The sequence below is a fragment of the Gorilla gorilla genome, chromosome 4, assembly GCF_029281585.2.
Source record: "Gorilla gorilla gorilla isolate KB3781 chromosome 4, NHGRI_mGorGor1-v2.1_pri, whole genome shotgun sequence".
NCBI lineage: Eukaryota > Metazoa > Chordata > Mammalia > Primates > Hominidae > Gorilla > Gorilla gorilla.
In genome coordinates, this window is record NC_073228.2 from 52985548 (window position 1) to 53006200 (window position 20653).

General features: G+C 44.5%; 1 protein-coding gene and 1 non-coding gene across 40 annotated transcripts in view; one reads left to right on the forward strand and one right to left on the reverse strand.

Annotated features, from left to right (window-relative positions):
• CDK12 (cyclin dependent kinase 12) overlaps positions 1-20653 on the reverse strand; it is a 105715-nt gene that overhangs the window by 74533 nt on the left and 10529 nt on the right. For all 39 annotated transcript variants that reach the window (XM_055388178.2, XM_063706449.1, XM_063706450.1 and 36 more), the window contains exon 3: positions 1958-2134. In XM_055388178.2, coding sequence (XP_055244153.2) covers positions 1958-2134 — 177 coding nt within the window. The remainder of the gene's footprint in view (positions 1-1957; positions 2135-20653) is intronic.
• Positions 10099-10201, forward strand: LOC115934775 (U6 spliceosomal RNA). The gene has a single exon (XR_004070530.1). It is a non-coding gene; the product is annotated as a U6 spliceosomal RNA (small nuclear RNA).

The window sequence follows — 20653 nt, forward strand, 5'->3', positions numbered from 1 at the left end:
CCAGCACTTTGGGAGGCCGAGGCTGGCAGATCACGAGGTCAGGAGATCGAGACTATCCTGGCTAACATTGTGAAACCCCGTCTTTACTAAAAAAAAATACAAAAAATTAGCTAGGCGTGGTAGCGGGCGCCTATAGTCCCAGCTACTCGGGAGGCTGAGGCAGGAGAAAGGCGTGAACCCGGGAGGCAGAACTTGCAGTGAGCCAAGAATGCGCCACTGCACTCCAGCCTGGGCGACAGAGCGAGACACCCTCTCAAAAACAAAAAAAAAAAAAGGAAAAAAAGAAAATGAAATTGGCTGGGCTCGGTGGCTCATGCCTGTAATCCCAGCACTTTGGGAGGCCGAGGCAGGCGGATCACGAGGTCAGGAGATCGAGACCATCCTGGCTAACAGTGAAACCCCGTCTCTACTAAATATACAAAAAATTAGCCGGGCGTGGTGGCAGGCGCCTGTAGTCCCAGCTACTCAGGAGGCTGAGGCAGGAGAATCACTTGAAACCAGGAGGCAGAGGTGGCAGTGAGCCAAGGTCACGCCATTGCACTCCAGCCTGGGCAGCAGAGCGAGACTCCGACTCAAAAAAAAAAAAAAAAAAAAGAAAAGAAAATGAAATCTAGTCAAAGAAAAAAGGATTCTTTTATGATGATTTCACTAACTCCTGTATCTTTTTTTTTTTTTTCTTAGTACTCTACAGGCAGGCGCCACCACGCCCAGCTAATTTTTGTATTTTCAGTAGAGATGTGGTTTCACCATGTTGGTCAAGATGGTCTCGATCTCTTGACCTCATGATCCACCCGCCTTGGCCTCCCAAAGTGCTGGGATTACAAGCATGAGCCACTGCGCCCAGCCACTCCTGTATCTTTTATACATTTTTTACTAAAAAGTCAGAAATGAAATGATATGAAATATATAAACACACAGCCAGGCATGGTGGCAGGTGCCTCCAGCCTGGGTGACAGAGTGAGACTCTGTCTCAAAAAAAAAAAAAAAAAGACATAAACAGTCTCTCACAGTGGCTAAGACATAGGGCTACAGCTTTAGGAATACATAAACTGAAATAATAGATTAGTTGCTTGCTTTCTGACCTCTCTCAGGTATGGCTTTAACTATAAAATGGGAAATTAATCGCTACATGCTAAGGCTGCTATGAAAATATAAGGCCGGACGCGGTGGCTCACGCTTGTAATCCCAGCACTTTGGGAGGCCAAGGTGGTGGATTACCTGAGGTCAGGAGTTCGAGACCAGCCTGGCCAACATGGTGAAACCCCATCTCTACTAAAAATACAAAAATTAGCCTGGCGTGGTGGCACGTGCCTGTAATCCCAGCTACTCGGGAGGCTGAGGCAGGAGAATTGCTTGAACCAGGAAGCCGAGGTTGCGGTAAGCAGAGATAGCATCACTGCACTCCAGCCTGGGCAACAAAGAACGCAACTCTGTCTCAAAAATATGTATATATAAAACTACGACAATAATACGTGCTCAATAAATGATACCTATTTTTATTATTAAGACAGAAATGCTAACAATCAGAAGATTAGACCCAGATTTATACTCAATTTATGGCATGACAATTTATATGCTTTCAGGAAGAAAAATCCCATATCTATTAATTTTTGATTAATGTGTACATGATTGACACATCCTGAATTTAAAAAGCTTTTATTCTTCCTTAGTACTCTAAATATTATGAATAAAAAAGACATAATGAGATAAACATTCATAGTATATCTGGATTTGGGAATTTTCTGTTGTTCTAAAAACATACCTGGGTATCTGAGGGCATAGATGAATGACCTGAGTCTCCAAGAAAGGCTTTTGTCCATTAAAATAAAATTAAAAAATACTTTGGGACCAAACTTCTATGATCTTACTGGTGTGGGTTATAGAAGAAACATGAGAGATTTAGTTCAAAAGGAAGGGAGAAAACTATCATGAAAGACAGATTCCCCCAAAAACTCACTTTGGTCTCTTTTTATATGGTTGCTGAGGTGGTGTGATTGCCTTTGGTTCTGGAGAGTCTGGGGGAGACAGATCTCCACCAGGGAGCTCTGGAGGGAGAGGAAGGTCTGTGAGTAAGTGACGTGTCCTCTGTTCCTTCTCTTTCTTCACAGGTTTTGAAGGAAGAGTTTCTTTTGGACTAAACAATAAAGGAGAAGAGATGACAAAATTACAATTAAAGATATGCAAATAAAAATTTTCAAAGATCATAATACCTGGTTACGAAAAGGTTAGAAAGATCTCATTTTTAAGGAAAAAAACCTGTAATATAACATAAAAAAATAATTTATCACAACTAAAGATACTTAATTTTTTTCTTTTTATTTTGAGACAGAGTATCACTCTGTCGCCCAGGCTGGAATGCAGTGGCGTGATCTTGGCTCACTACAACCTCTGCCTCCTGGGTTCAAGTGATTCTCCTACCTCAGCTTCCCAAGTAGCTGGGATTACAGGCGTGTGCCACCCTGCCAGACTAATTTTTGTATTTTTAGTAGAGATGGGGTTTCACCATGTTTGCCAGGCTGGTCTTGAACTCCTGGTCTCAAATGATCCACGTGCCTCGGCCTCCCAAAATGCTGGGATTACAGGCGTGAGCCACCGTGCCTGGCTGAGATAAATTTTATAAATAGAAATCTATAGTATATTTTAAAAACAATGAAATATTTGTGATATTACTTGCAGTTCCCTTTATCAAACTCTTAATATATCGTTCCTAAGATTTTATTTGGAGTTTTATTGAGATGAAATAAAATTCACCTGGGCATGGTGGCTCACCCCTGTGATCCCAGCACTTTGGGAGGCTGAGGCAAGAGGATTGCTTGAGGCCAGGAGTCTGAGACTACCCTGGAAAACACAGTGAGACTCCATCGCTACAAAAAATTAAAAAAAAAAAAAAAAAAAATTAGGCCGGGCACGGTGGCTCAAGCCTGTAGTCCCAGCACTTTGGGAGGCTGAGGCGGGCAAATCACGAGGTCAAAAGTTCGAGACCAGCCTGGCCAACATAGGGAAACCCCATCTCTACTAAAACTACAAAAAATTAGCCGGGCGTGGTAGCAGGTGCCTGTAACCCCAGCTACTCAGGAGGCTGAGGCAGGAGAATTGCTTGAATCATTCCAGTGAGCCAAGATCGTGTGCCACTGCACTCCAGCCCAGGCAACAGTATGAAACTCCGTCTCAAAAAAAAAAAAAAAAAAAAATTAGAACAGGCACAGTACTCATGCCTGTAATCCCAGCACTTTGGGAGGCTGAGGTGGGCAGATCACTTGAGGTCAAGAGTTGACGACCAGCCTGGCCAGCCTGGTGAAACCCTGTCTCTACTAAAAATATAGAAATTGGCCAGGCACGGTGGCTCACGCCTGTAATCTTAGCACTTTGGGAGGCCAAGGTGGGCAGACTGCCTGAACTCAGGAGTTCGAGACCAGCCTGGGCAACACAGTGAAACCCCACCTCTATTAAAATACAAAATTTAGCTGGGTGCACCTGTACTCCCAGCTACTCAGGAGGCTGAGGCAGGAGAACTGCTTGAACCCCAGGGGTGGAGGTTGCAGTGAGCTGAGATCGCGCCACTGCACTCCAGCCGGAGAGACAGAGCGAGACTCCATCTCGGAAAAAAAAAAAAAATTAACTGGGTGTGGTGTTGTAATTCCAGCTACTCGAGAGGCTGAGGCAGGAGAATTGCTTGAGCCTAGGAGGAGGAGGTTGCAGTGAGCTGAGATCGCACAACTGCACTCCAGCCTGGGTGACAAGACTCTGTCTCAAAAATAATTAGCTGGGCATGGTGGTATAAGTGTGTGGTTCCAGCTACTTGGGGGCAGATGGCAACCAGCAGTCCTGACGTGGGAGCATCATTTGAGCCCAGGAAGTCAAAGCTACAGTGAGCCATCACCATGCCATTGCACTCCACCCTGGGCAACAAAGGGCAGCTCTGTCTCGAAAAATAAAAAATTTAAAAATAGAAATAAAATGCAGGAAGTAATTATCTTAAATTCACAAAGTATCACTGCAACTTGTGGAGTTCATCGAATTTACTCTACATTTTAGCAAAGATTTAACAAACAAGAAGAGCTCAACAATTTAATACTACTCTATCGCTAAAGAGGTGCAAAAATCTTGGAAAAAAGAAATAGTATTTTAGAATGCTTTCCCTGTAAAAAATATAAATTGCCGAAGATATTTACAAAAAAATAGAAATATAGCTAAGTCGTAAGTCAAAACTAATAAAAAATATACTGAATCATTCCGTTCACTTCAAAGCAGAAGGCAAACCTGACCAGCCAAAATAGACAATCATCAAACTAAAAATCTAAAGAAAAAGGGTCCAAGCAACTATTTCAGAATTATTAAGGCACCTGGTGGCAGAAGCCTCTCACAATAATCAGCAAATTATAGTAGTCAGTGGGGTTTTGTAGAAAGATAGGTTTCCAGGAATAGATCAGAAAAGTCAGTTTTCAATCTTTTTTTTTTTTGAGACAGGGACTCACTTTGTTGCCCAAGCTGGAATGCAATGACACAATCATGGCTCACTGCAGCCTCAATTTCCCGGGCTCAAGCAACACTTCCACCTTAGCCTCCTAAGAAGCTGGGACCACGGCACACACCAACACACCCAGCTAATTCTTGAAATTTTTTGTAGAGACAAGGTCTCGCCATATTGCCCAGGCTAATCACAAAATCCTGGACCTCCCCAAGTGATGCTCTTTCCTCGCCTCCTACCACGTATGGCCCAGATACAATTTTTTGCCTATCTCAATTTATTAATAAGTGGTAGAGAAATTTTGTGCCAAGAGCCAGGTATGGTGGCTCACGCCCGTAATACCAACACTTTGGGAGGCCAAGGCAGGCGGATCAGTTGAGCCCAGGAGTTCAAGACCAACCTGGCCAACACGGTGAAACCTCATCTCTATTAAATAAAGATACAAAAATTAGCTGGGCATGGTGGCATGTGCTTGTAGTTCCAGCCACTTGTGAGGCATGAGAATCGCTTGAACTGAGGAGGTCAAGGTTGCAGTAAGCCGAGATCGTGCCACTGCACTCCAGCCTGGGTGACAGGGCAAGACTCTATCTCAAAAAAAAAAAAAAAAAATTGTGTCATGCACATCCTCAGAAAAAATAAGACATCTATAGTACAACAGACTAACTCATGTCTACAAATAAAATCAGGCCAGATAGGTCTTCTCTATTCCTTCACAGTATCAGATGGTTGAAAAAGATCTGAGAACCTTAACCACAGGCAATCTTCTCTATTTTTATGACAGGTAGTTATAAAGGAAAATATTGGTGCTTTGCATGAATCTTTCCTAGACCACAAAGATCTATCTCTTGCAATGTATCTTTTTAAAGAATACTGTTGCCCCTTGTGTGTGAATTTTCCATAAAAGAATGTCATTTACTCAAAATATAAGAACATAAATCTCAACAGCTATTGACTCCTGCCAATTTTTATCGTTTTAATCCCTTGTAAATCAGACAGAACAATACAATATAGGTTAGTTTGTACCACATCAACGAGAACTGGGATAGTCAATGGAGTAGATAATGATCATCTGAAACTTTCTGTTGAAATACTGGGAGAGATGAACATGCAACATTATTATAATCTGCACTCAGATTTTTCCATCCTAGGAACAAAACTTATTATCAGAAAACTCTTTGAGTCACAATGTAATATAGATTCTTTTTTTTTTGAGACGGAGTCTCCCTCTATTGCCCAGGTTGGAGTACAGTAGTGCAATCTCGGCTCACTGCAACCTCTGCCTCCTGGGTTCAAGTGATTCTGCTACCTCAGCCCCCCAAGTAGCTGGGACTACAGGTGTGTGCCACCACGCCCGGCTAGTTTTTTGTATTTTTAGTAGAGATGGGGTTTCACCATATTGGCCAGGCTGGACTCGAACTCCTGACCTCATGATCTGCCCACCTCAGCCTCCCAAAGTGCTGGGATTACAGACATGAGCCACCGCACCCCACCAATATAGATTTTTAAAATTATTCTAATTTTTAAGATGTTCAGGGAAAAAAAACTTGTAATTTCTCAACCACTGTCGGAATATTCTTTACAAATCTCAATTCCTCATTATTCAAAACAGATTTCTTCTTGGTTTGGCTTCACTAGAAGAACAAAAAAAATCAGGCTGAGCATGGTGACTCATGCCTGTAATCCCACTACTTTGGGAGCCAAGGCAGGAAGATTGCTTGAGCCCAGGAGTTCAAGACCAGCCTGAGCAACATAGTGAGACCTTATCTCTAAAAAAAATAAACAAAGTTAGCTGGCAGTGGTGGCATGCACTTCTGGTCCCAGCTACTATCGAGGCTGAAGCGAGAGGATCACTTGAGCCAGGGAAGGAGGCCAAGGTTGCAGTGAGCCATGATTGTGCCACTGCACTCCAGTCTAAGTGACAGAGCAAGACTCTGTTTCATAGAAAAAAAAAAAAAAAGAGGCAGGGTGCAGTGGCTCACGCCTGTAATCCCAGCACTTTGGAAGGCCAAGCGGGCGGATCACCTGAAGTCAGGAGTTCAAGACCAGCCTAGCCAACATGGTGAAACCGCATCTCTACTAAAAGTACAAAAATTAGCTGGGCATGGTGGTGCACTCCCAAAATCCCAGCTACTTGGGAACCTGAGGAAGGAGAATCGCTTCAACCCAGGAGGCAGAGGTTGCAGTGAGCCAAGATCACCCCACTGCACTCCAGCCTGGGCGACAGAGCAAGACTCTGTCTCAAAAAAAAAAAAAAAAGAAAAGAAAAAGAAAAAAGAAAAATTAAGGTATTTTAATTATCTCATCATCATTTCAAATAAATTCAGTCTATGGTTTTTTGTCTGTTTGGAGACAGGATCTTGCTGTGTCACCCAAGCTGGACTGTAGTGGTGCAATCATAGCTGACTGCAGCCTCGAGGCTCAAGTGATCTACCCACTACAACATTCCAAGCAGCTGAAACTACAGGTGCATACCACCACAGCTGCATTTTTTTTTTTTTTAAGAGACAGGGGCCAGGCACAGTGGCTCATGCCTATAATCCCAGCACTTTAGGGGGCCGAGGCCGGGGATCATGAGGTCAGGAGATCAAGACCATCCTGGCAAACATGGTGAAACCCTGTCTCTACCAAAATACAAAAAAAATTAGCCAGGCATGGTGGCACCCGCCTGTTAGTCCCAGCTACTCAGGAGGCTGAGGCAGGGGAACCACCTGAACCCGGGAGGTGGAGATTAGTGAGCTGAGATTGAGCCACTACATTCCAGCCTGGCGACAGAGTGAGACTCTGTTTCCCCCCAACCAAAAAAAAAAAAAAAAAAAAAAAGGGATGCCTAAGCTCTGGTCTCAAACTCCTACCTGAAAAGCAATCCTCCAGCTTGGCCTCCTAAAGTGCTGGGATCACAGGCATCAGCCACCATGCCCAGCCAATCTGTGTTTCATATTTTTGTTTCCTCCAATGTTTACTTATGAGCTCAAATAAAGTACTAATACAGATTAGGTACTCTCTTATCCACAATGCCTCAAACCAGAGTGTTTGAACTTTTTTTTTTTTTTTTTTTGAGACAGAGTCTCGCCCTGTCGCCCAGGCTGGACTGCAGTGGCGCGATCTCAGCTCACTGCAAGCTCTGCCTCCCGGGTTCACGCCATTCTCCTGCCTCAGCCTCCCGAGTAGCTGGGACTACAGGCACCCACCATCACGCCTGGCTAATTTTTTGTATTTTTAGTAGAGATGGGGTTTCACCATGTTAGCCAGGACGGTCTCGATCTCCTGACCTTGTGATCCGCCCGCCTCGGCCTCCCAAAGTTCTGGGATTACAGGCGTGAGCCACCGCGCCCGGCCTGAGTGTTTCAAATTTTTAAAATTTTTAGATTTTGGATTATTTGCATTATACTGGATGAGCATATTCAATGCAAAAATCTGAATACTGAAATGCTCCAATGAGCATTTCCTTTGAGTATCATGTCAGCGCTAAAAATGTTCCCGATTTTGGAGGATTTCTAGATTTTTGGATTAGGGATATTGAACATGTATGAAAAATGTATACTGCTTCTAAAATATTACATTTTTAGCATGTTTATTTCAAGACAGAATGAGTATTTGATAGGTTATGTCCTACCAGTTCAGGATATACAATTTGAATAAAGGTCAAATCCTGTTTCAGTAAATTCCAATGTACTAAAAACCTTGAAAATTTAATGACAGCCTCAAAACTACAATGCTTAACATTATCACCTTTAGCATAGGACACTCAGTATTATAAAGGGTTGAGGACATGTGGTACATGCAAAGTGAGTCTATCATAGGGGAGCAGATACTATACATCACAGTCATTACTTGAAAAGTCACTACCAGGAAACGCTGATGTACCCTAACTATATCAGTATTTCCTAGTTCCCCATTTATACCTATACACAAATTCACATGTGGTAATTAGGTTTCATAATACATGTGTAATTTAAAAACCTACCAAGCTCTAGGACTGCCAAACTTTTAGAATATGAATAGTATTTTGGAATCTGTGACAACAGAACTGAATCTGTGGGTGTAACAGAAACACTTCTAATAAAAATACTGTTAATAAAAAAAGAATATAGACCAGGAATGGTGACTACGGCCTGTAGTCCCAGCTCTTTGGAATGCCGAGGTAGGCATATCACTTAAGGCCAGGAGTTTGAGACCAGCATGGCCAACATGGTGAAACCCTGTCTCTTCTAAAAATACAAAAACTTAGCCAAGTGTGGTAGCTCATGCCTGTAATCCCAGCCACTTGGGAAGTTGAGGCATGAGAATCACTTGAACCTGGAGGCAGCAGTTGCAGTGAGCCAAGATCGTGCCACTGCACTCTAGCCTGGGCAACAGAGCAAGATCCTGTCTCAAACAACAAAAAAAGAAAAAATATAAAATTTATAAATATTTACGCCAGGGGTGGTGGCTCACGCCTGTACTCTCAGCACTTTGGGAGGCCAAGGTAGGCGGATCATGAGAGTAAGAATCTGCCTCAAAAAATAAATAAATAAATAAACAAATTGTAACTGTTTAAAAAACACTAAATTTTTCAATGAGATAATTTGCCCATTTTAACAGCGTAAACTACTTTAAATGTAATCCTTTATCTCCTTCCCCTTGAAGTTGGTTGTTTAAAACATGATTTCAGACCAGGCACGGTGGCTCATGCCTGTAATCCTAGCACTTCAGAAGGCCAAGGAAGGTGTATTACTTGTGTCTAGGAGTTCTACTACCCTGGACAACACAAACTCCATCTCTACAAAAAAGTACAAAAATTAGCCAGGCATGATGGCACGTGCCTGTAGTCCAAGCTACTTGAGAGGCTGAGGTGGAAAGATCGCTCCAGCCTAGCAGGTAGAGGCTACTGTGAGCTGTGCACAGGCCACTGAACTCCAGCATGGGCGACAAAGGGAAAACTTGTCTCTTAAAAAAAAAAAGAAAAGAAAAGAAACAGTGATTTCACCACTATTTACAAACTTTTATCAAAAATTTAGTTGAGCCAGGACGAGGTGGCTCACGCCTGTAATGCCAGCACTTTGGGAGGCCAAGGCGGGTGGATCACTTGAGGGCAGGAGTTCGAGACCAGCCTGACCAACATGGTGAAACCCCGTCTCTACTAAAAATACAAAAATTAGCCAGGCGTGGTGGCACAAGCCTGTAATCCCAGCTATTCAGGAGACTGAGGCAGCAGAATCACTTAAATCCAGGAGGCGAAGGTTGCAGTGAGCCGAGATCATGCCACTGTACTCCAGCCTAGAGGACAGAGTGACACTCCGTTTCAAAAAAAAAAAAAAAAAAAAAAAAATTTAGTTGAGGCAGGCATAGTGGCTCTCACCTGTAATCCCAGCACTTTGAAAGGCTGAGGCAGGTAGATTGTTTGAGGCCAGGAGTTAGATAACAGCCTAGCCAATATGGCATAACCCCTCTCTACTAAAAATACAAAGATCAGCCAAGCATGGTGGCACATGCCTGTAATCCCAGCTACTTGGGAGGCTAAGGCACAAGAATTGTTTGAACCTGGGAGGCGTAGGTTGCAGTGAGCTGAGTTCATACCACTGCACTCCAGCCTGGGTGACAGAGAGACACTCTGCCTCAAAAAAAAAAAAAAAAAAAAAATGTAGTTGATTGTTCACTTTGGCAGCACATACACTAAAACCGTAACAATACAGAAAAGATTATCATGGCCCCTGCACAAAGATGACACAAATTCGTGAAGTGTTCCCTAAAAAAAAAAGTTTAGTTAAGTACATAAAAAATGGAAACCAAGCATCCCATTCTACTAGGAAAATCCTGGTTCATTTGGAGTTTACTGAACTTATAGAGATACAGCCTTTAAAAATAATGTAGACTCCCCTGAAGTTCAGTACGCTCCAAATGAACAAGGCTATTAGAAAAACAGAGCAAGGCCAGGTGCGGTAGCTCAAGCCTGTAATCCTAGCACTCTGAGAGGCCGAGGCGGGTGGATCACCTGAGGTCAGGAGTTCAAGACCACCTTGGCCAAAATGGTGAAACCCCTATCTCTATTAAAAACACAAAATTAGCAGGGTGTGGTGGCACACGCCTGTAATCCAGCTACTCAGGAGGCTGAGGCAGGAGAATTGGTTGAACCCAGGAGGTGGAGGTTGCAGTGAGTGGAGATCACACCACTGCACTCCAGCCTGGGCTAAAAAAAGCGAAACTCTGTTAAAAAAAAAAAAAAAAAAAAAAAAAGGAAGCCAGGCGCGGTGGCTCATGCCTGTAAACCCAGCACTTTGGGAGGCCGAGGCGGGCAGATCACAAGGTCAGGAGTTTGAGACCAGCCTGGCCAACCTGGTGAAACCCCATCTCTACTAAAGATACAAAAAATTAGCCAGGCATGGTGGCGCTTGCCTGTAATCCCAGCTACTTGGGAGGGTGAGGCAGGAGAATCGCTTCAACCCGGGAGGCGGAGGTTGCAGTGAGCCGAGATAGTGCCATTGCAGTCCAGCCTGGGCAACAGGACGAGACTTTGTCAAAGAAAAGAAAAAAGAAAAGAAAAGAGAGAGAGAAAGAGAGAGAGAGAGCGAGCGAGAGAGAGAGAGCAAGCACAGAAGTGCTGAGCGCAGTGGCTCACACATGTAATTCCAGCACTTTGGAAGACCAAGGTGGGCAGACTGCTTGAGCTCAGGAGTTCGAGACCAGCCTGTGCAACATGGCAAAACTTGGTCTCTACCAAAAACGTAAAAAAACAGCCGGGCATGGCTTGTGCTTGTAGTCCCAGCTACTCAGGAGGCTGAGGCCAGGAGGTGGAGATTGCAGTGAGGCAAGATCACGCCAGTGTACCCCAGCCTGGGTGACAGTGAGATTCTGCCACAAAAAAAAAAGAGGAAGAAGAAGACTTTAAAAATTCTATATGGTTAACTGAAATTTCTTTTTTTTTTTTTCTTTTTTTTTTTTTGAGACGGAGTTTCGCTCTTGTTGCCCAGGCTGGAGTGCAATGGCGTGATCTCGGCTCACCACAACCTCCGCCCCCCGAGTTCAAGGGATTCTCCTGCCTCAGCCTCCCAAGCAGCTGGGATTACAGGCATGGGCCACCAAACCCTGCTAATTTTGTACTTTTAGTAGAGACAGGGTTTCTCCATATTGGCCAGGCTGGTCTCCAACTCCCGACCTCAGGTGATCCGCCAGCCTCGGCCTCCCAAAGTGCTGGGATTACAGGCGTGATCCACCACTCCCGGCTGGTTAACTGAAATTTCTAAGAAAAGTATACAGATGATCTACTTAAGGCAGAAATATATCCATTAATAGCTATGGTCATGTAGATTGTACTATGTTGGACGTGGGCTGCCTTGCTTCTTGAAATCAAAAATTATAGACCACAAATGAGAAAGGCTTTTGAAATACCATTAGCTGAATTCACTCTTGCATTTGATACCTGAGCTAGTACACTCCTACTCAAAATACATGTTTGAAAGAAAAGAAAAGTTTCGACTGGGCGTGCTGGCTCACACCTGTAATCCCAGCACTTTGGGAGGCCAAGGCAGGTGGATCACTTGAGGTCAGAGGTTCGAGATCAGCCTGGCCAACATGGTGAAACCCTCTCTCTACTACACATACAAAAAATTAGTTGGAATCCCAACTACTTGTGAGACTGAGGAAGGTGGATTGCTAGAACCCAGGAGGCAGAGGTTGCAGTGAGCTGAGATCGCACCATTGCACTCCAGCCTGGGCAACTAGCAAAACACTCAAAAAAAAAAACGGAACAAAACTAGCTGGGCATGGTGGTACATGCCTGTAATCCTAGCTACTTGGGAGGGTGACGCAGGAGAATCACTTCGGATTCAGAGATGGAGATGGAGGTTACAGTGAGCCAAGATCACGCCACTGCACTCCAGCCTGGACGACAAAGTAAGACTCTGTCTCAAAAAAAAAAAAAAAAAGTAAAGTTTCATTCTTTTCCCAAAATGACACTAAATCCTCTAGGCTGGACACAGTGGCTCGCGCCTATATCCCAGCACTTTGGGAGGCCCAGATGAGTGGATCACATGAAGTCAGGAGATTGCAATCAGCCTGGGAAAGATGGTAAAACCCCGTCTCTACTAAAAATATAAAAATTAGCTAGGCGTGATGGCGGGGGCCTATAATCCCAGCTACTCAGGCAGCTGAGGCAGGAAAATCGCTTGAACCCAGGAAGTGGAGGTTGCAGTCAGCCGAGATCACGCCATTGCACTCCAGCCTGGGCAACAAGAGCAAAACTCTGTCTTAAAAAAAAAAAAAAGCCAGTGCAGTGACTCACGCCTGTAATCCCAGGACTTTGGGAGGCCAAGGTGGGTGGAGCACCTGAGGTCAGGAATTTCAGACCAACCTGGCCAACATGAGGAGACCCTGTCTCTACTAAAAATACAAAAATTAGCCAGGCATGGTGGTGAGCACCTATAGTCTCAGCTACTTGGGAGGCTGAGGCAGGAGAATTGCTTGAACCCGAGAGGCGGAGATTACAGTGAGCCGAGATCATGCCACTGCATTCTAGCCTGGGCAACAGAGCAAGACTCTGTCTCGGGGGAAAAAAACAAAAAACAAAACAAAACAAAACAAAAAAAACAGACAAATCCTCTAATGTAAGCTTTATGTTCTTTATGTGCACACTGACTTCTTTTACAAGTCCACTGTCATTTCACACAAGCCCTGATCCTGGCTCCATTAGAAGTTTTATTTACCCATCAATTAAAATAACCAACATTACTAATTGCATTCTGTATTCCACCCACAACGTACTAAAAATGATGTGTAAGTCACATTCTCAACATTATGCTGCTGCAGTCTCGAGAAGATAAAACAGAGAATATAAGTGAGCTCCTTACGAAACTTTTAGATTTTTTTTTTTTTTTTCAGACGGAGTCTCGCTTGTCGCCCAGGCTGGAGTGCAGTGGCATGATCTCGGCTCACTGCAAGCTCCGCCTCCCGGGCTCATGCCATTCTCCTGCCGCAGCCTCCTGAGTTGCTGGGACTACAGGGGCCCGCCACCATGACCGGCTAATTTTTTGTATTTTTAGTAGAGACGGGGTTTCATTGTGTTAGCCAGGATGGTCTCGATCTCCTGACCTCGTGATCTGCCCGCCTCAGCATTCCAAAGTGCTGGGATTACAGGTGTGAGCCACCGCACCCGGCCATTAGATTTCTTTCTAAAAAGCTTTCCTATGTAAAAATTACTTTTCATGTCAAAGATAGGAGCAGCTGGTACATGGATATGGAGCAGCTGGTACATGGATATAGCAGCACACACACACATACAAAATAGAAACAGAAACACATCATGAACTTAAAATAAAAAAATAAAATTGATAATGGAAGACATCCTCATCTCATTTTCTTTGATACAACATCTCACTGTTATCCAGGCTAGAGTGCAGTGGTGTGATCATGGCTCACTGTAGCTCCGACCTTCCAGGCTCCAGTAATCATCCCACCTCAGTCTCCCAAGTAGCTCAGACCACAGGTGCATGCTATCATGCCTTTTCTTGTTTAATGGTAGAAACGGGGTCTGGCTATGTAGCCTAAAACACATGGGCTCAAACAAGCCTCTTGCCTTGGCCTCCCAAAGGGCTGGGATTATAGGAGTGAGCCACAGCACCTGGCCTATTTCCGTTTTTCTACCTTCAATAATTTATTTATATGTAGAATACTGATAATAATCACGGCCAGGGCTGGGCACGTTGGCTCATGCTTCCAATCCCAGCACTATGGGAGGCCAAAGCAGGTGGATCACCTAAGGTCAGGAGTTCGGGACCAGCCTGGCTGACATGATGAAACCCTGTCTCTACTAAAAATACAAAAAAATTATCCGGATATGGTGGCATGCGCCTGTAGTCCCAGCTACTGGGGAGGCTGAGGCAGGAGAGTCATGTGAACCCCAGAGGCAGAAGTTGCAGTGAGCTGAGATTGAGCCACTGCACTCCAGCTTGGGTGACAGCAGGAATCCATCTCAAAAAAAAAAATAATGGCCAAACTCAACAGCTCACACATGTAATGCCAGCATTTAGGGATGCGAAGGTGGAAGGATCACATGAGTTGAGGAGTTTGGGACAAACCTGGGCAACATAGCAAGACCCCGTTTCTTTAAAAAAAAAAAAAAAAAAAAAAAAAGAGGTGGAGGAGGAGATGGCTAAAAAAAAAAAATCATGTTTAAAAATAATTAGATGGGCCTGGTGCAGTGGCTCATGTCTGTAATCCCAGCTCTTTGGGAGGCCAAGGCAGGCAGACCCCGAAGTCAGGAGTTCAAGACCAGCCTGGTCAATGTAGTGAAACCCCGTCTCTACTAAAAATACAAAAATAGGTGGGGTGCAGTGGCTCACGCCTGTAATCCCAGCACTTTGGGAGGCCGAGGTGGGCAGATCACGAGGTCAGGAGATCGAGATCATCCTGGCTAACACAGCGAAACCCCATCTCTACTAAAAAATACAAAAAATTAGCTGGGTGTGGTGGCAGGTGCGTGTAGTCCCAGCTACTTGGGAGGCTGAGGCAGAAGAATGGCGTGGACCCAGGAGGTGGAGCTTGCAGTGAGCCAAGATCAAGCCACTGCACTCCAGCCTGGGTGACAGAGCAAGACTCTGACTCAAAAAAATAAAAAAATAAATAATAAATAAAAAAAATAAAAATACAAAAATTAGCTGGGCACAGTGGCTCACATCTGTAATCCCAGCACTTTGGGAGGCCAAGGTGGGTGGATCACCTGAGGTCAGGAGTTCGAGACCAGCCTGACCAACATGGTGAAACCCCGTCTCTACTAAAAATACAAAAAAATTAGCTGGGCATGGTGGCATGCGCCTGTAGTCCCAGCTACTTGGGAGGCTGAGGCAGGAAAATTGCTTGAACCCAGGAGGTGGAGGTTGTGGTGAGCCAAGATCGTGCCACTACACTCCAGCCTGGGCAACAGGGTGAGACTCACTCCAGCCTGGGCAACAGAGTGAGACTCCAGACTTCATCTAAAACAAAAACAAAAACAAAAACACTACAAAAATTAGCCAGACATGGTGGCACACACCTGTAGTCCCAGCTACTCGGGAGGCTGAGGCAGGAGAATCGCTTGAACCCTGGTGGTGGAGGTTGTGGTGAGCCAAGATGGCACCACTGCACTCCAGCCTGGGCAACAGAGTGAGACTGTCTCAAAAAATAATAATAATAATTAGATTAGGGCTGGACCTGGTGGTTCATGCCTGTAATTCCAGCACGTTGGAAGCCCGAGGCAGGTGGATCATTTAAGGTCAGGAGTTTGTAACCAACATGGTGAAACCCCATCTCTAATAAAAATACACAAATTAGCCAGGCGTGGTGGTGGGCACCTGTAATCCCAGCTACTCAGGAGGCTAAGGCAGGAGAATGGCTTGAACTTGGGAGGCGGAGGTTGCAGTGAGCTGAGACTGCCCCAGTGCACTCCAGCCTGGGCGACAGAGCAGAACTCTGTCTCAAAAAAAAAAAAAAAAAAAAAATGGCAGGCATGGTGGCTCATGCCTGTAATCTCTGCACTTTGTGGGGCCAAGGCAGGTAGATCACCTGAGATCAGGAGTTCCTGACCAGCCTGGCCAACAGGGCGAAACCCATTCTCTACTAAAAATACAAAATTAGTTGAGCATGGTGGCAGGTGCCTGCAATCCCAGCTACTTGGGAGGCTGAGGCAGGAGAATTGCTTGAACCCGGGAGGCGGATGCAGCCGAGATCACGTCACTGCACTCCAGCCTGGACAACAACGGCAAAAATTCCATCTCAAAAAATAAATAAATAAAATAAAAAATAGTTGGGGCACGGGGGTTCATGCCAGTAATCTCAGTACTTTGGGAGGCTGAGGCGGACAGATCACGAGATCAACACATCGAGACCATCCAGGAGAAATATGGTGAAACCCCACCTCTACTAAAAATACAAAAATTAGCTGGGTGTGGTGGCGGGTGCCTGTGGTCCCAACTACTCAGGAGGCTGAGGCAGGAGAATCGCTTGAACCCTGGGAAGTTGCACTGAGCCAAGATCTTGCCACTGCACTCCAGCCTGGCTATGGAGAGAGAGTCTGTCTCAAAAAAGAAAAAAATCATCAAGATGCTTTTTGTTTCCTAAACATTTTTCTGAAGTAAAAAAAAAAAAAAATCAAGATTCTTACCCACATTAATATTCTAGCCACTATGTAAACAAGTATTGAAATGAGGCTCCTATAGCTAAGGGGCCAGGGTCCCTTTGGACAATGCTCAACTATTTCCTTTTCCAACAAAAACTATAAAAATATGGCTTTTATCTTTTTATCTAGGCTTTTATCTATCTATATTTTGGACCTCAAGTTAATTTTTTCCACATAAATTTGAGATTCTGTTCCTGACACGGTGGCTCACACCTGTCATCTCAGTATTTTGGGAGGCCTAGGTGGGCGAATCACGAGGTCAGGAGTTCGAGACCAGCCTGGCCAACATGGTGAAACCCTGTCTCTACTAAAAATACAAAAAATTAGCTGGGCGTGGTGGCGGGCACCTGTAATCCTAGCCACTCGGGAGGCTAAGGTAGAAGAATCGCCTGAACCTGGGAGATGGAGTTTGCAGTGAGCCAAGATCGCCACTGCACTCCAGCCCGGACAACAGTGTGAGACACTGTCTCAAAAAAAAAAAAAAAAAAAAAATTTCAGGTTCCCTTCTTCTTTTCTGTAATTTTCATCACGTGGCAGAATTTGTTATTACTTTTTAATTAAAATTTTATTTTTAGAGACAGGGTCTCTTTCACAGAAGCTGGTGTACAGTGGCCCAATCATAGTTCACCGCAGCCTTGAACTCCTGGGCTCAAGTGATCCTCCTGCCTCAGCCTCCCAAGTAGCTAGGGCTAAAGGCACCTGCCACCACATCCAACTAATTTTTAAATGTTTTATAGAGATGGGGTCTCACTATGTTGTTGTCCAGGCTGGTTTTGAACTCCTGGCCTTAAACAGTCCTCCCACCATGGCCTCCCAAAGTACTGGGATTACATCCACAAAGCTCAGTCCATAAATACCTATTAATGTTAGAAAGAGCATATGGAATTTTTCTTTAAAATCACATTTTGGGTTGGATGCAGTGGCTCATGCCTGTAATCCCAGCACTTTGGAAGGCCCAGGTGGGAGAATCATTTAAGGTCAGGAGTTCGAGACCAGCCTGGCCAACATGGTGAAACCCTGTCTCTACTAAAAATACAAAAATTAGCCAGGCATGGTGGCACATGCTTGTAATCTCAGCTACTCAGAGGAGCTGAGGCATGAGAATCACTTGAACCCAGGAGGCAGAGGCTGCAGTGAGCTGAGATCGCGCCATTGCACTCCAGCCTGGGCAACAGAAAGAGACTCCATCTCAAAAAAAAATAAAAATAAAAAATCAGATTTTGGCAGTCTGGTAATGCCAAAAAAAAAAAAAAAAAAAAAAGGAAACATCATATTTCTTTCTATAGTGATGGAGCCATTCCTTAAAGTAGTTTTTCTCCCCCTTTCCATTTACTGTACTTGCATCTTCTCTAAAGAACAGAGGGTACGAAAAAACATACTTTCTCACCCAGAGGGCTGCAATGTATCATCATTCAAATGACCAATATTGGCCGGGAGTGGTGGTTCATGCCTGTAATCCCAACACTTTGGAAGGCCAAAGCAAGCGGATCACCTGAGTCCAGGAGCTCAAGACCAACCTGGGCAACATGATGTAACCCCATGTCTACAAAAAATAAATTAGCCGGGTGTAGTGGCATGCACCTGTAATCCCAACTAGTCAGGAAGCTGAGGTGGGAGGATCACTTGAGTCTGGGAGGCAGAAGTTGCAATAAGCCCAGATCACACCACTGCACTCCAGCCTGGGGGACAGAGCCAGATCCTGTCTCAAAATAAAATGAAATAAAATTACAATTATCACCTTGAAAGGAATGAAGGCTTGGGAATTAGGCTAGGATGCAAGATCGGTGGCACTTAATTTTGTGCTTACAATGAAAAGTTTGTTTCAATAAATGCAATTCACATCCCAAAGAGCACAATATCACAGTAGAATAAGCAAACCATAACACAAAGACTGCCATCACATGTCACTGCTAAAGCAAGTGTGTTTGGTGGTACTTGCCTAGTTAGTCCTGTCAAGATATTAAGGAAATACATATATACTGTTTTGAGACAGAGTTTCGCTCTGTCACCCAGGCTGGAGTGCAGTGGCATGACCTCGGCTCACTGCAGCCTCTGCCTCCTGAGTTCAAGCAATCCTCCCACCTCAGCCTTCTGAGTAGCTGGGATTACAGGCGCCTGCCACCACGCCTGGCTAATTTTTCTTTTTTTTTTTCTTTTGAGACGGAGTCTGGCTCTGTTGCCCAGGCTAGAGGGCACTGGCACGATCTCAGCTCACTGCAACCTCCACCTCCTGGGTTCAAGTAATTCTTCTGCCTCAGCCTCCCGAGTAGCTGGGACTATAGGCAACCGCCACCACACCCAGCTAATTTTTGTATTTTTAGTAGAGACAGGGTTTCACCATATCAGGCTGGTCTTGAATTGCTGACCTCATGATTCGCCCGCCTTGGCCTCCCAAAGTGCTGGGATTAAAGGCATGAACCACCGCACCTGGCCACACCCGGCTAATTTTTGTATTTTTTTTAGTAGAGATGGGGTTCCATCATGTTGGCCAGGCTGGTCTTGAACTCCTGGGTTCAAGTGATCTTACCTACCTCGGCTTTCCAGAGTGCTGAAATTACAGGCGTGAGCCACCAAGCCCAGCCTTAAAGAAGTATTTTTGTTAACGCCTTCTATAAAATTAGATTCATACTTCATAATCATTTCAGTTCTCAATATTCAGAGGACTCATTAAAATTAAAGCTCTTCCCATCATCCCATTGTGAATTATATTCTAATTAGCAAATACTTTACATATTATTCTTTTACTTATTATGGAATAATTTTTTTTTTTTTTTTTTAAGCAGCCCTTTTCAAAATAATCCTAGTTTGGACCCTGAGATCAGGAGAGAAAAAACAAACCCGGCTATAAAAGACATTTTGTGAGTTATTTTGAATTCCAACTGAAAACAAAAACCAACAATAAAGACATTTTGGGGGCTACTGGGACTATTTGGTTAAATATTATGATTATTTATGGCTTTTTTTTTTTTTTTTAAGATGGAGTCTCGCTCTATCGCCCAGACTGGAGTACAGTGGCGCGATCTCGACTTACTGCAACCTCTGCCTCCCAGGTTCACGCCATTCTCCTGCCTCAGCCTCCCAAGTAGCTGGGACTACAGGCGCCTGCCACCATGCCCAGCTAATTTTTTAAATCTTTAGTAGAGGCGGGGTTTCACCGTGTTAGCCAGGATGGTCTCGATCTCCTGACCTTGTGATCCACCCGCCTTGGCCTCCCAAAGTGCTGGGATTACAGGCGTGAGCCACCGCGCCTGGCCGATAGCATGTTATTTATATAACTATTGATGTTACTAAGTCAATGTTAAATTTTTCAGGGTGATGAAGATATTGTAATTATATAGAACGTTATTATTAGGAGAGACACACTGAAATATTTAGAAGTAAAGTGTCATGATATCCACAGTTAGAGCAAATACGGCAATATGCGATCTTGGCTCGCTGCAACCTCCGTATCCTGGGTTCAAGCAATTCTCCTGCCTCAGCCTCTCAAGTAGCTGGGATTACAGGGGCCCACCACCATGCCCAGCTAATTTTTGTATCTTTAGTAGAGATGCGGGTTCACCATGTTGGCCAGCCTGGTCTTGAACTCCTGACCTCAGGTGATCTGCCTGCCCTAGCCTCCCAAAGTGCTGGGATTACAGGCATGAGCCACTGCATCCAGCCTATTATTCTTTTAATTTTTCTATAGGTATTAATATTTTCACAAAAATTTAAGGGAAAACTCGATTTTTTAAAAATTTTAATCAAAATTAGCATTATCAATAAACTTAGGCTAGGGATGGTGGCTCATGCCTGTAATCCCAGCACTTTGGCAGGCCCAGGTGGGAAAATCACTTGAGGTCAGGAGTTCCAGACCAGTATGGCCAACATGGTGAAACCCCATCTCTACTAAAAACACAAAAATTAGCCAGGCATGGTGGTGCATGCCTGTAGTCCCAGCTGCTGGGGAGGGTGAGGTGGGAGAATCGCTTGAACCTGTGAGGCAGATGTTGCAGTAAGCCGAGATGACGCCACTGCATTACAGCCTGGGTGACAGAGCAAGACCATGTCTCAAAATAAAAAAA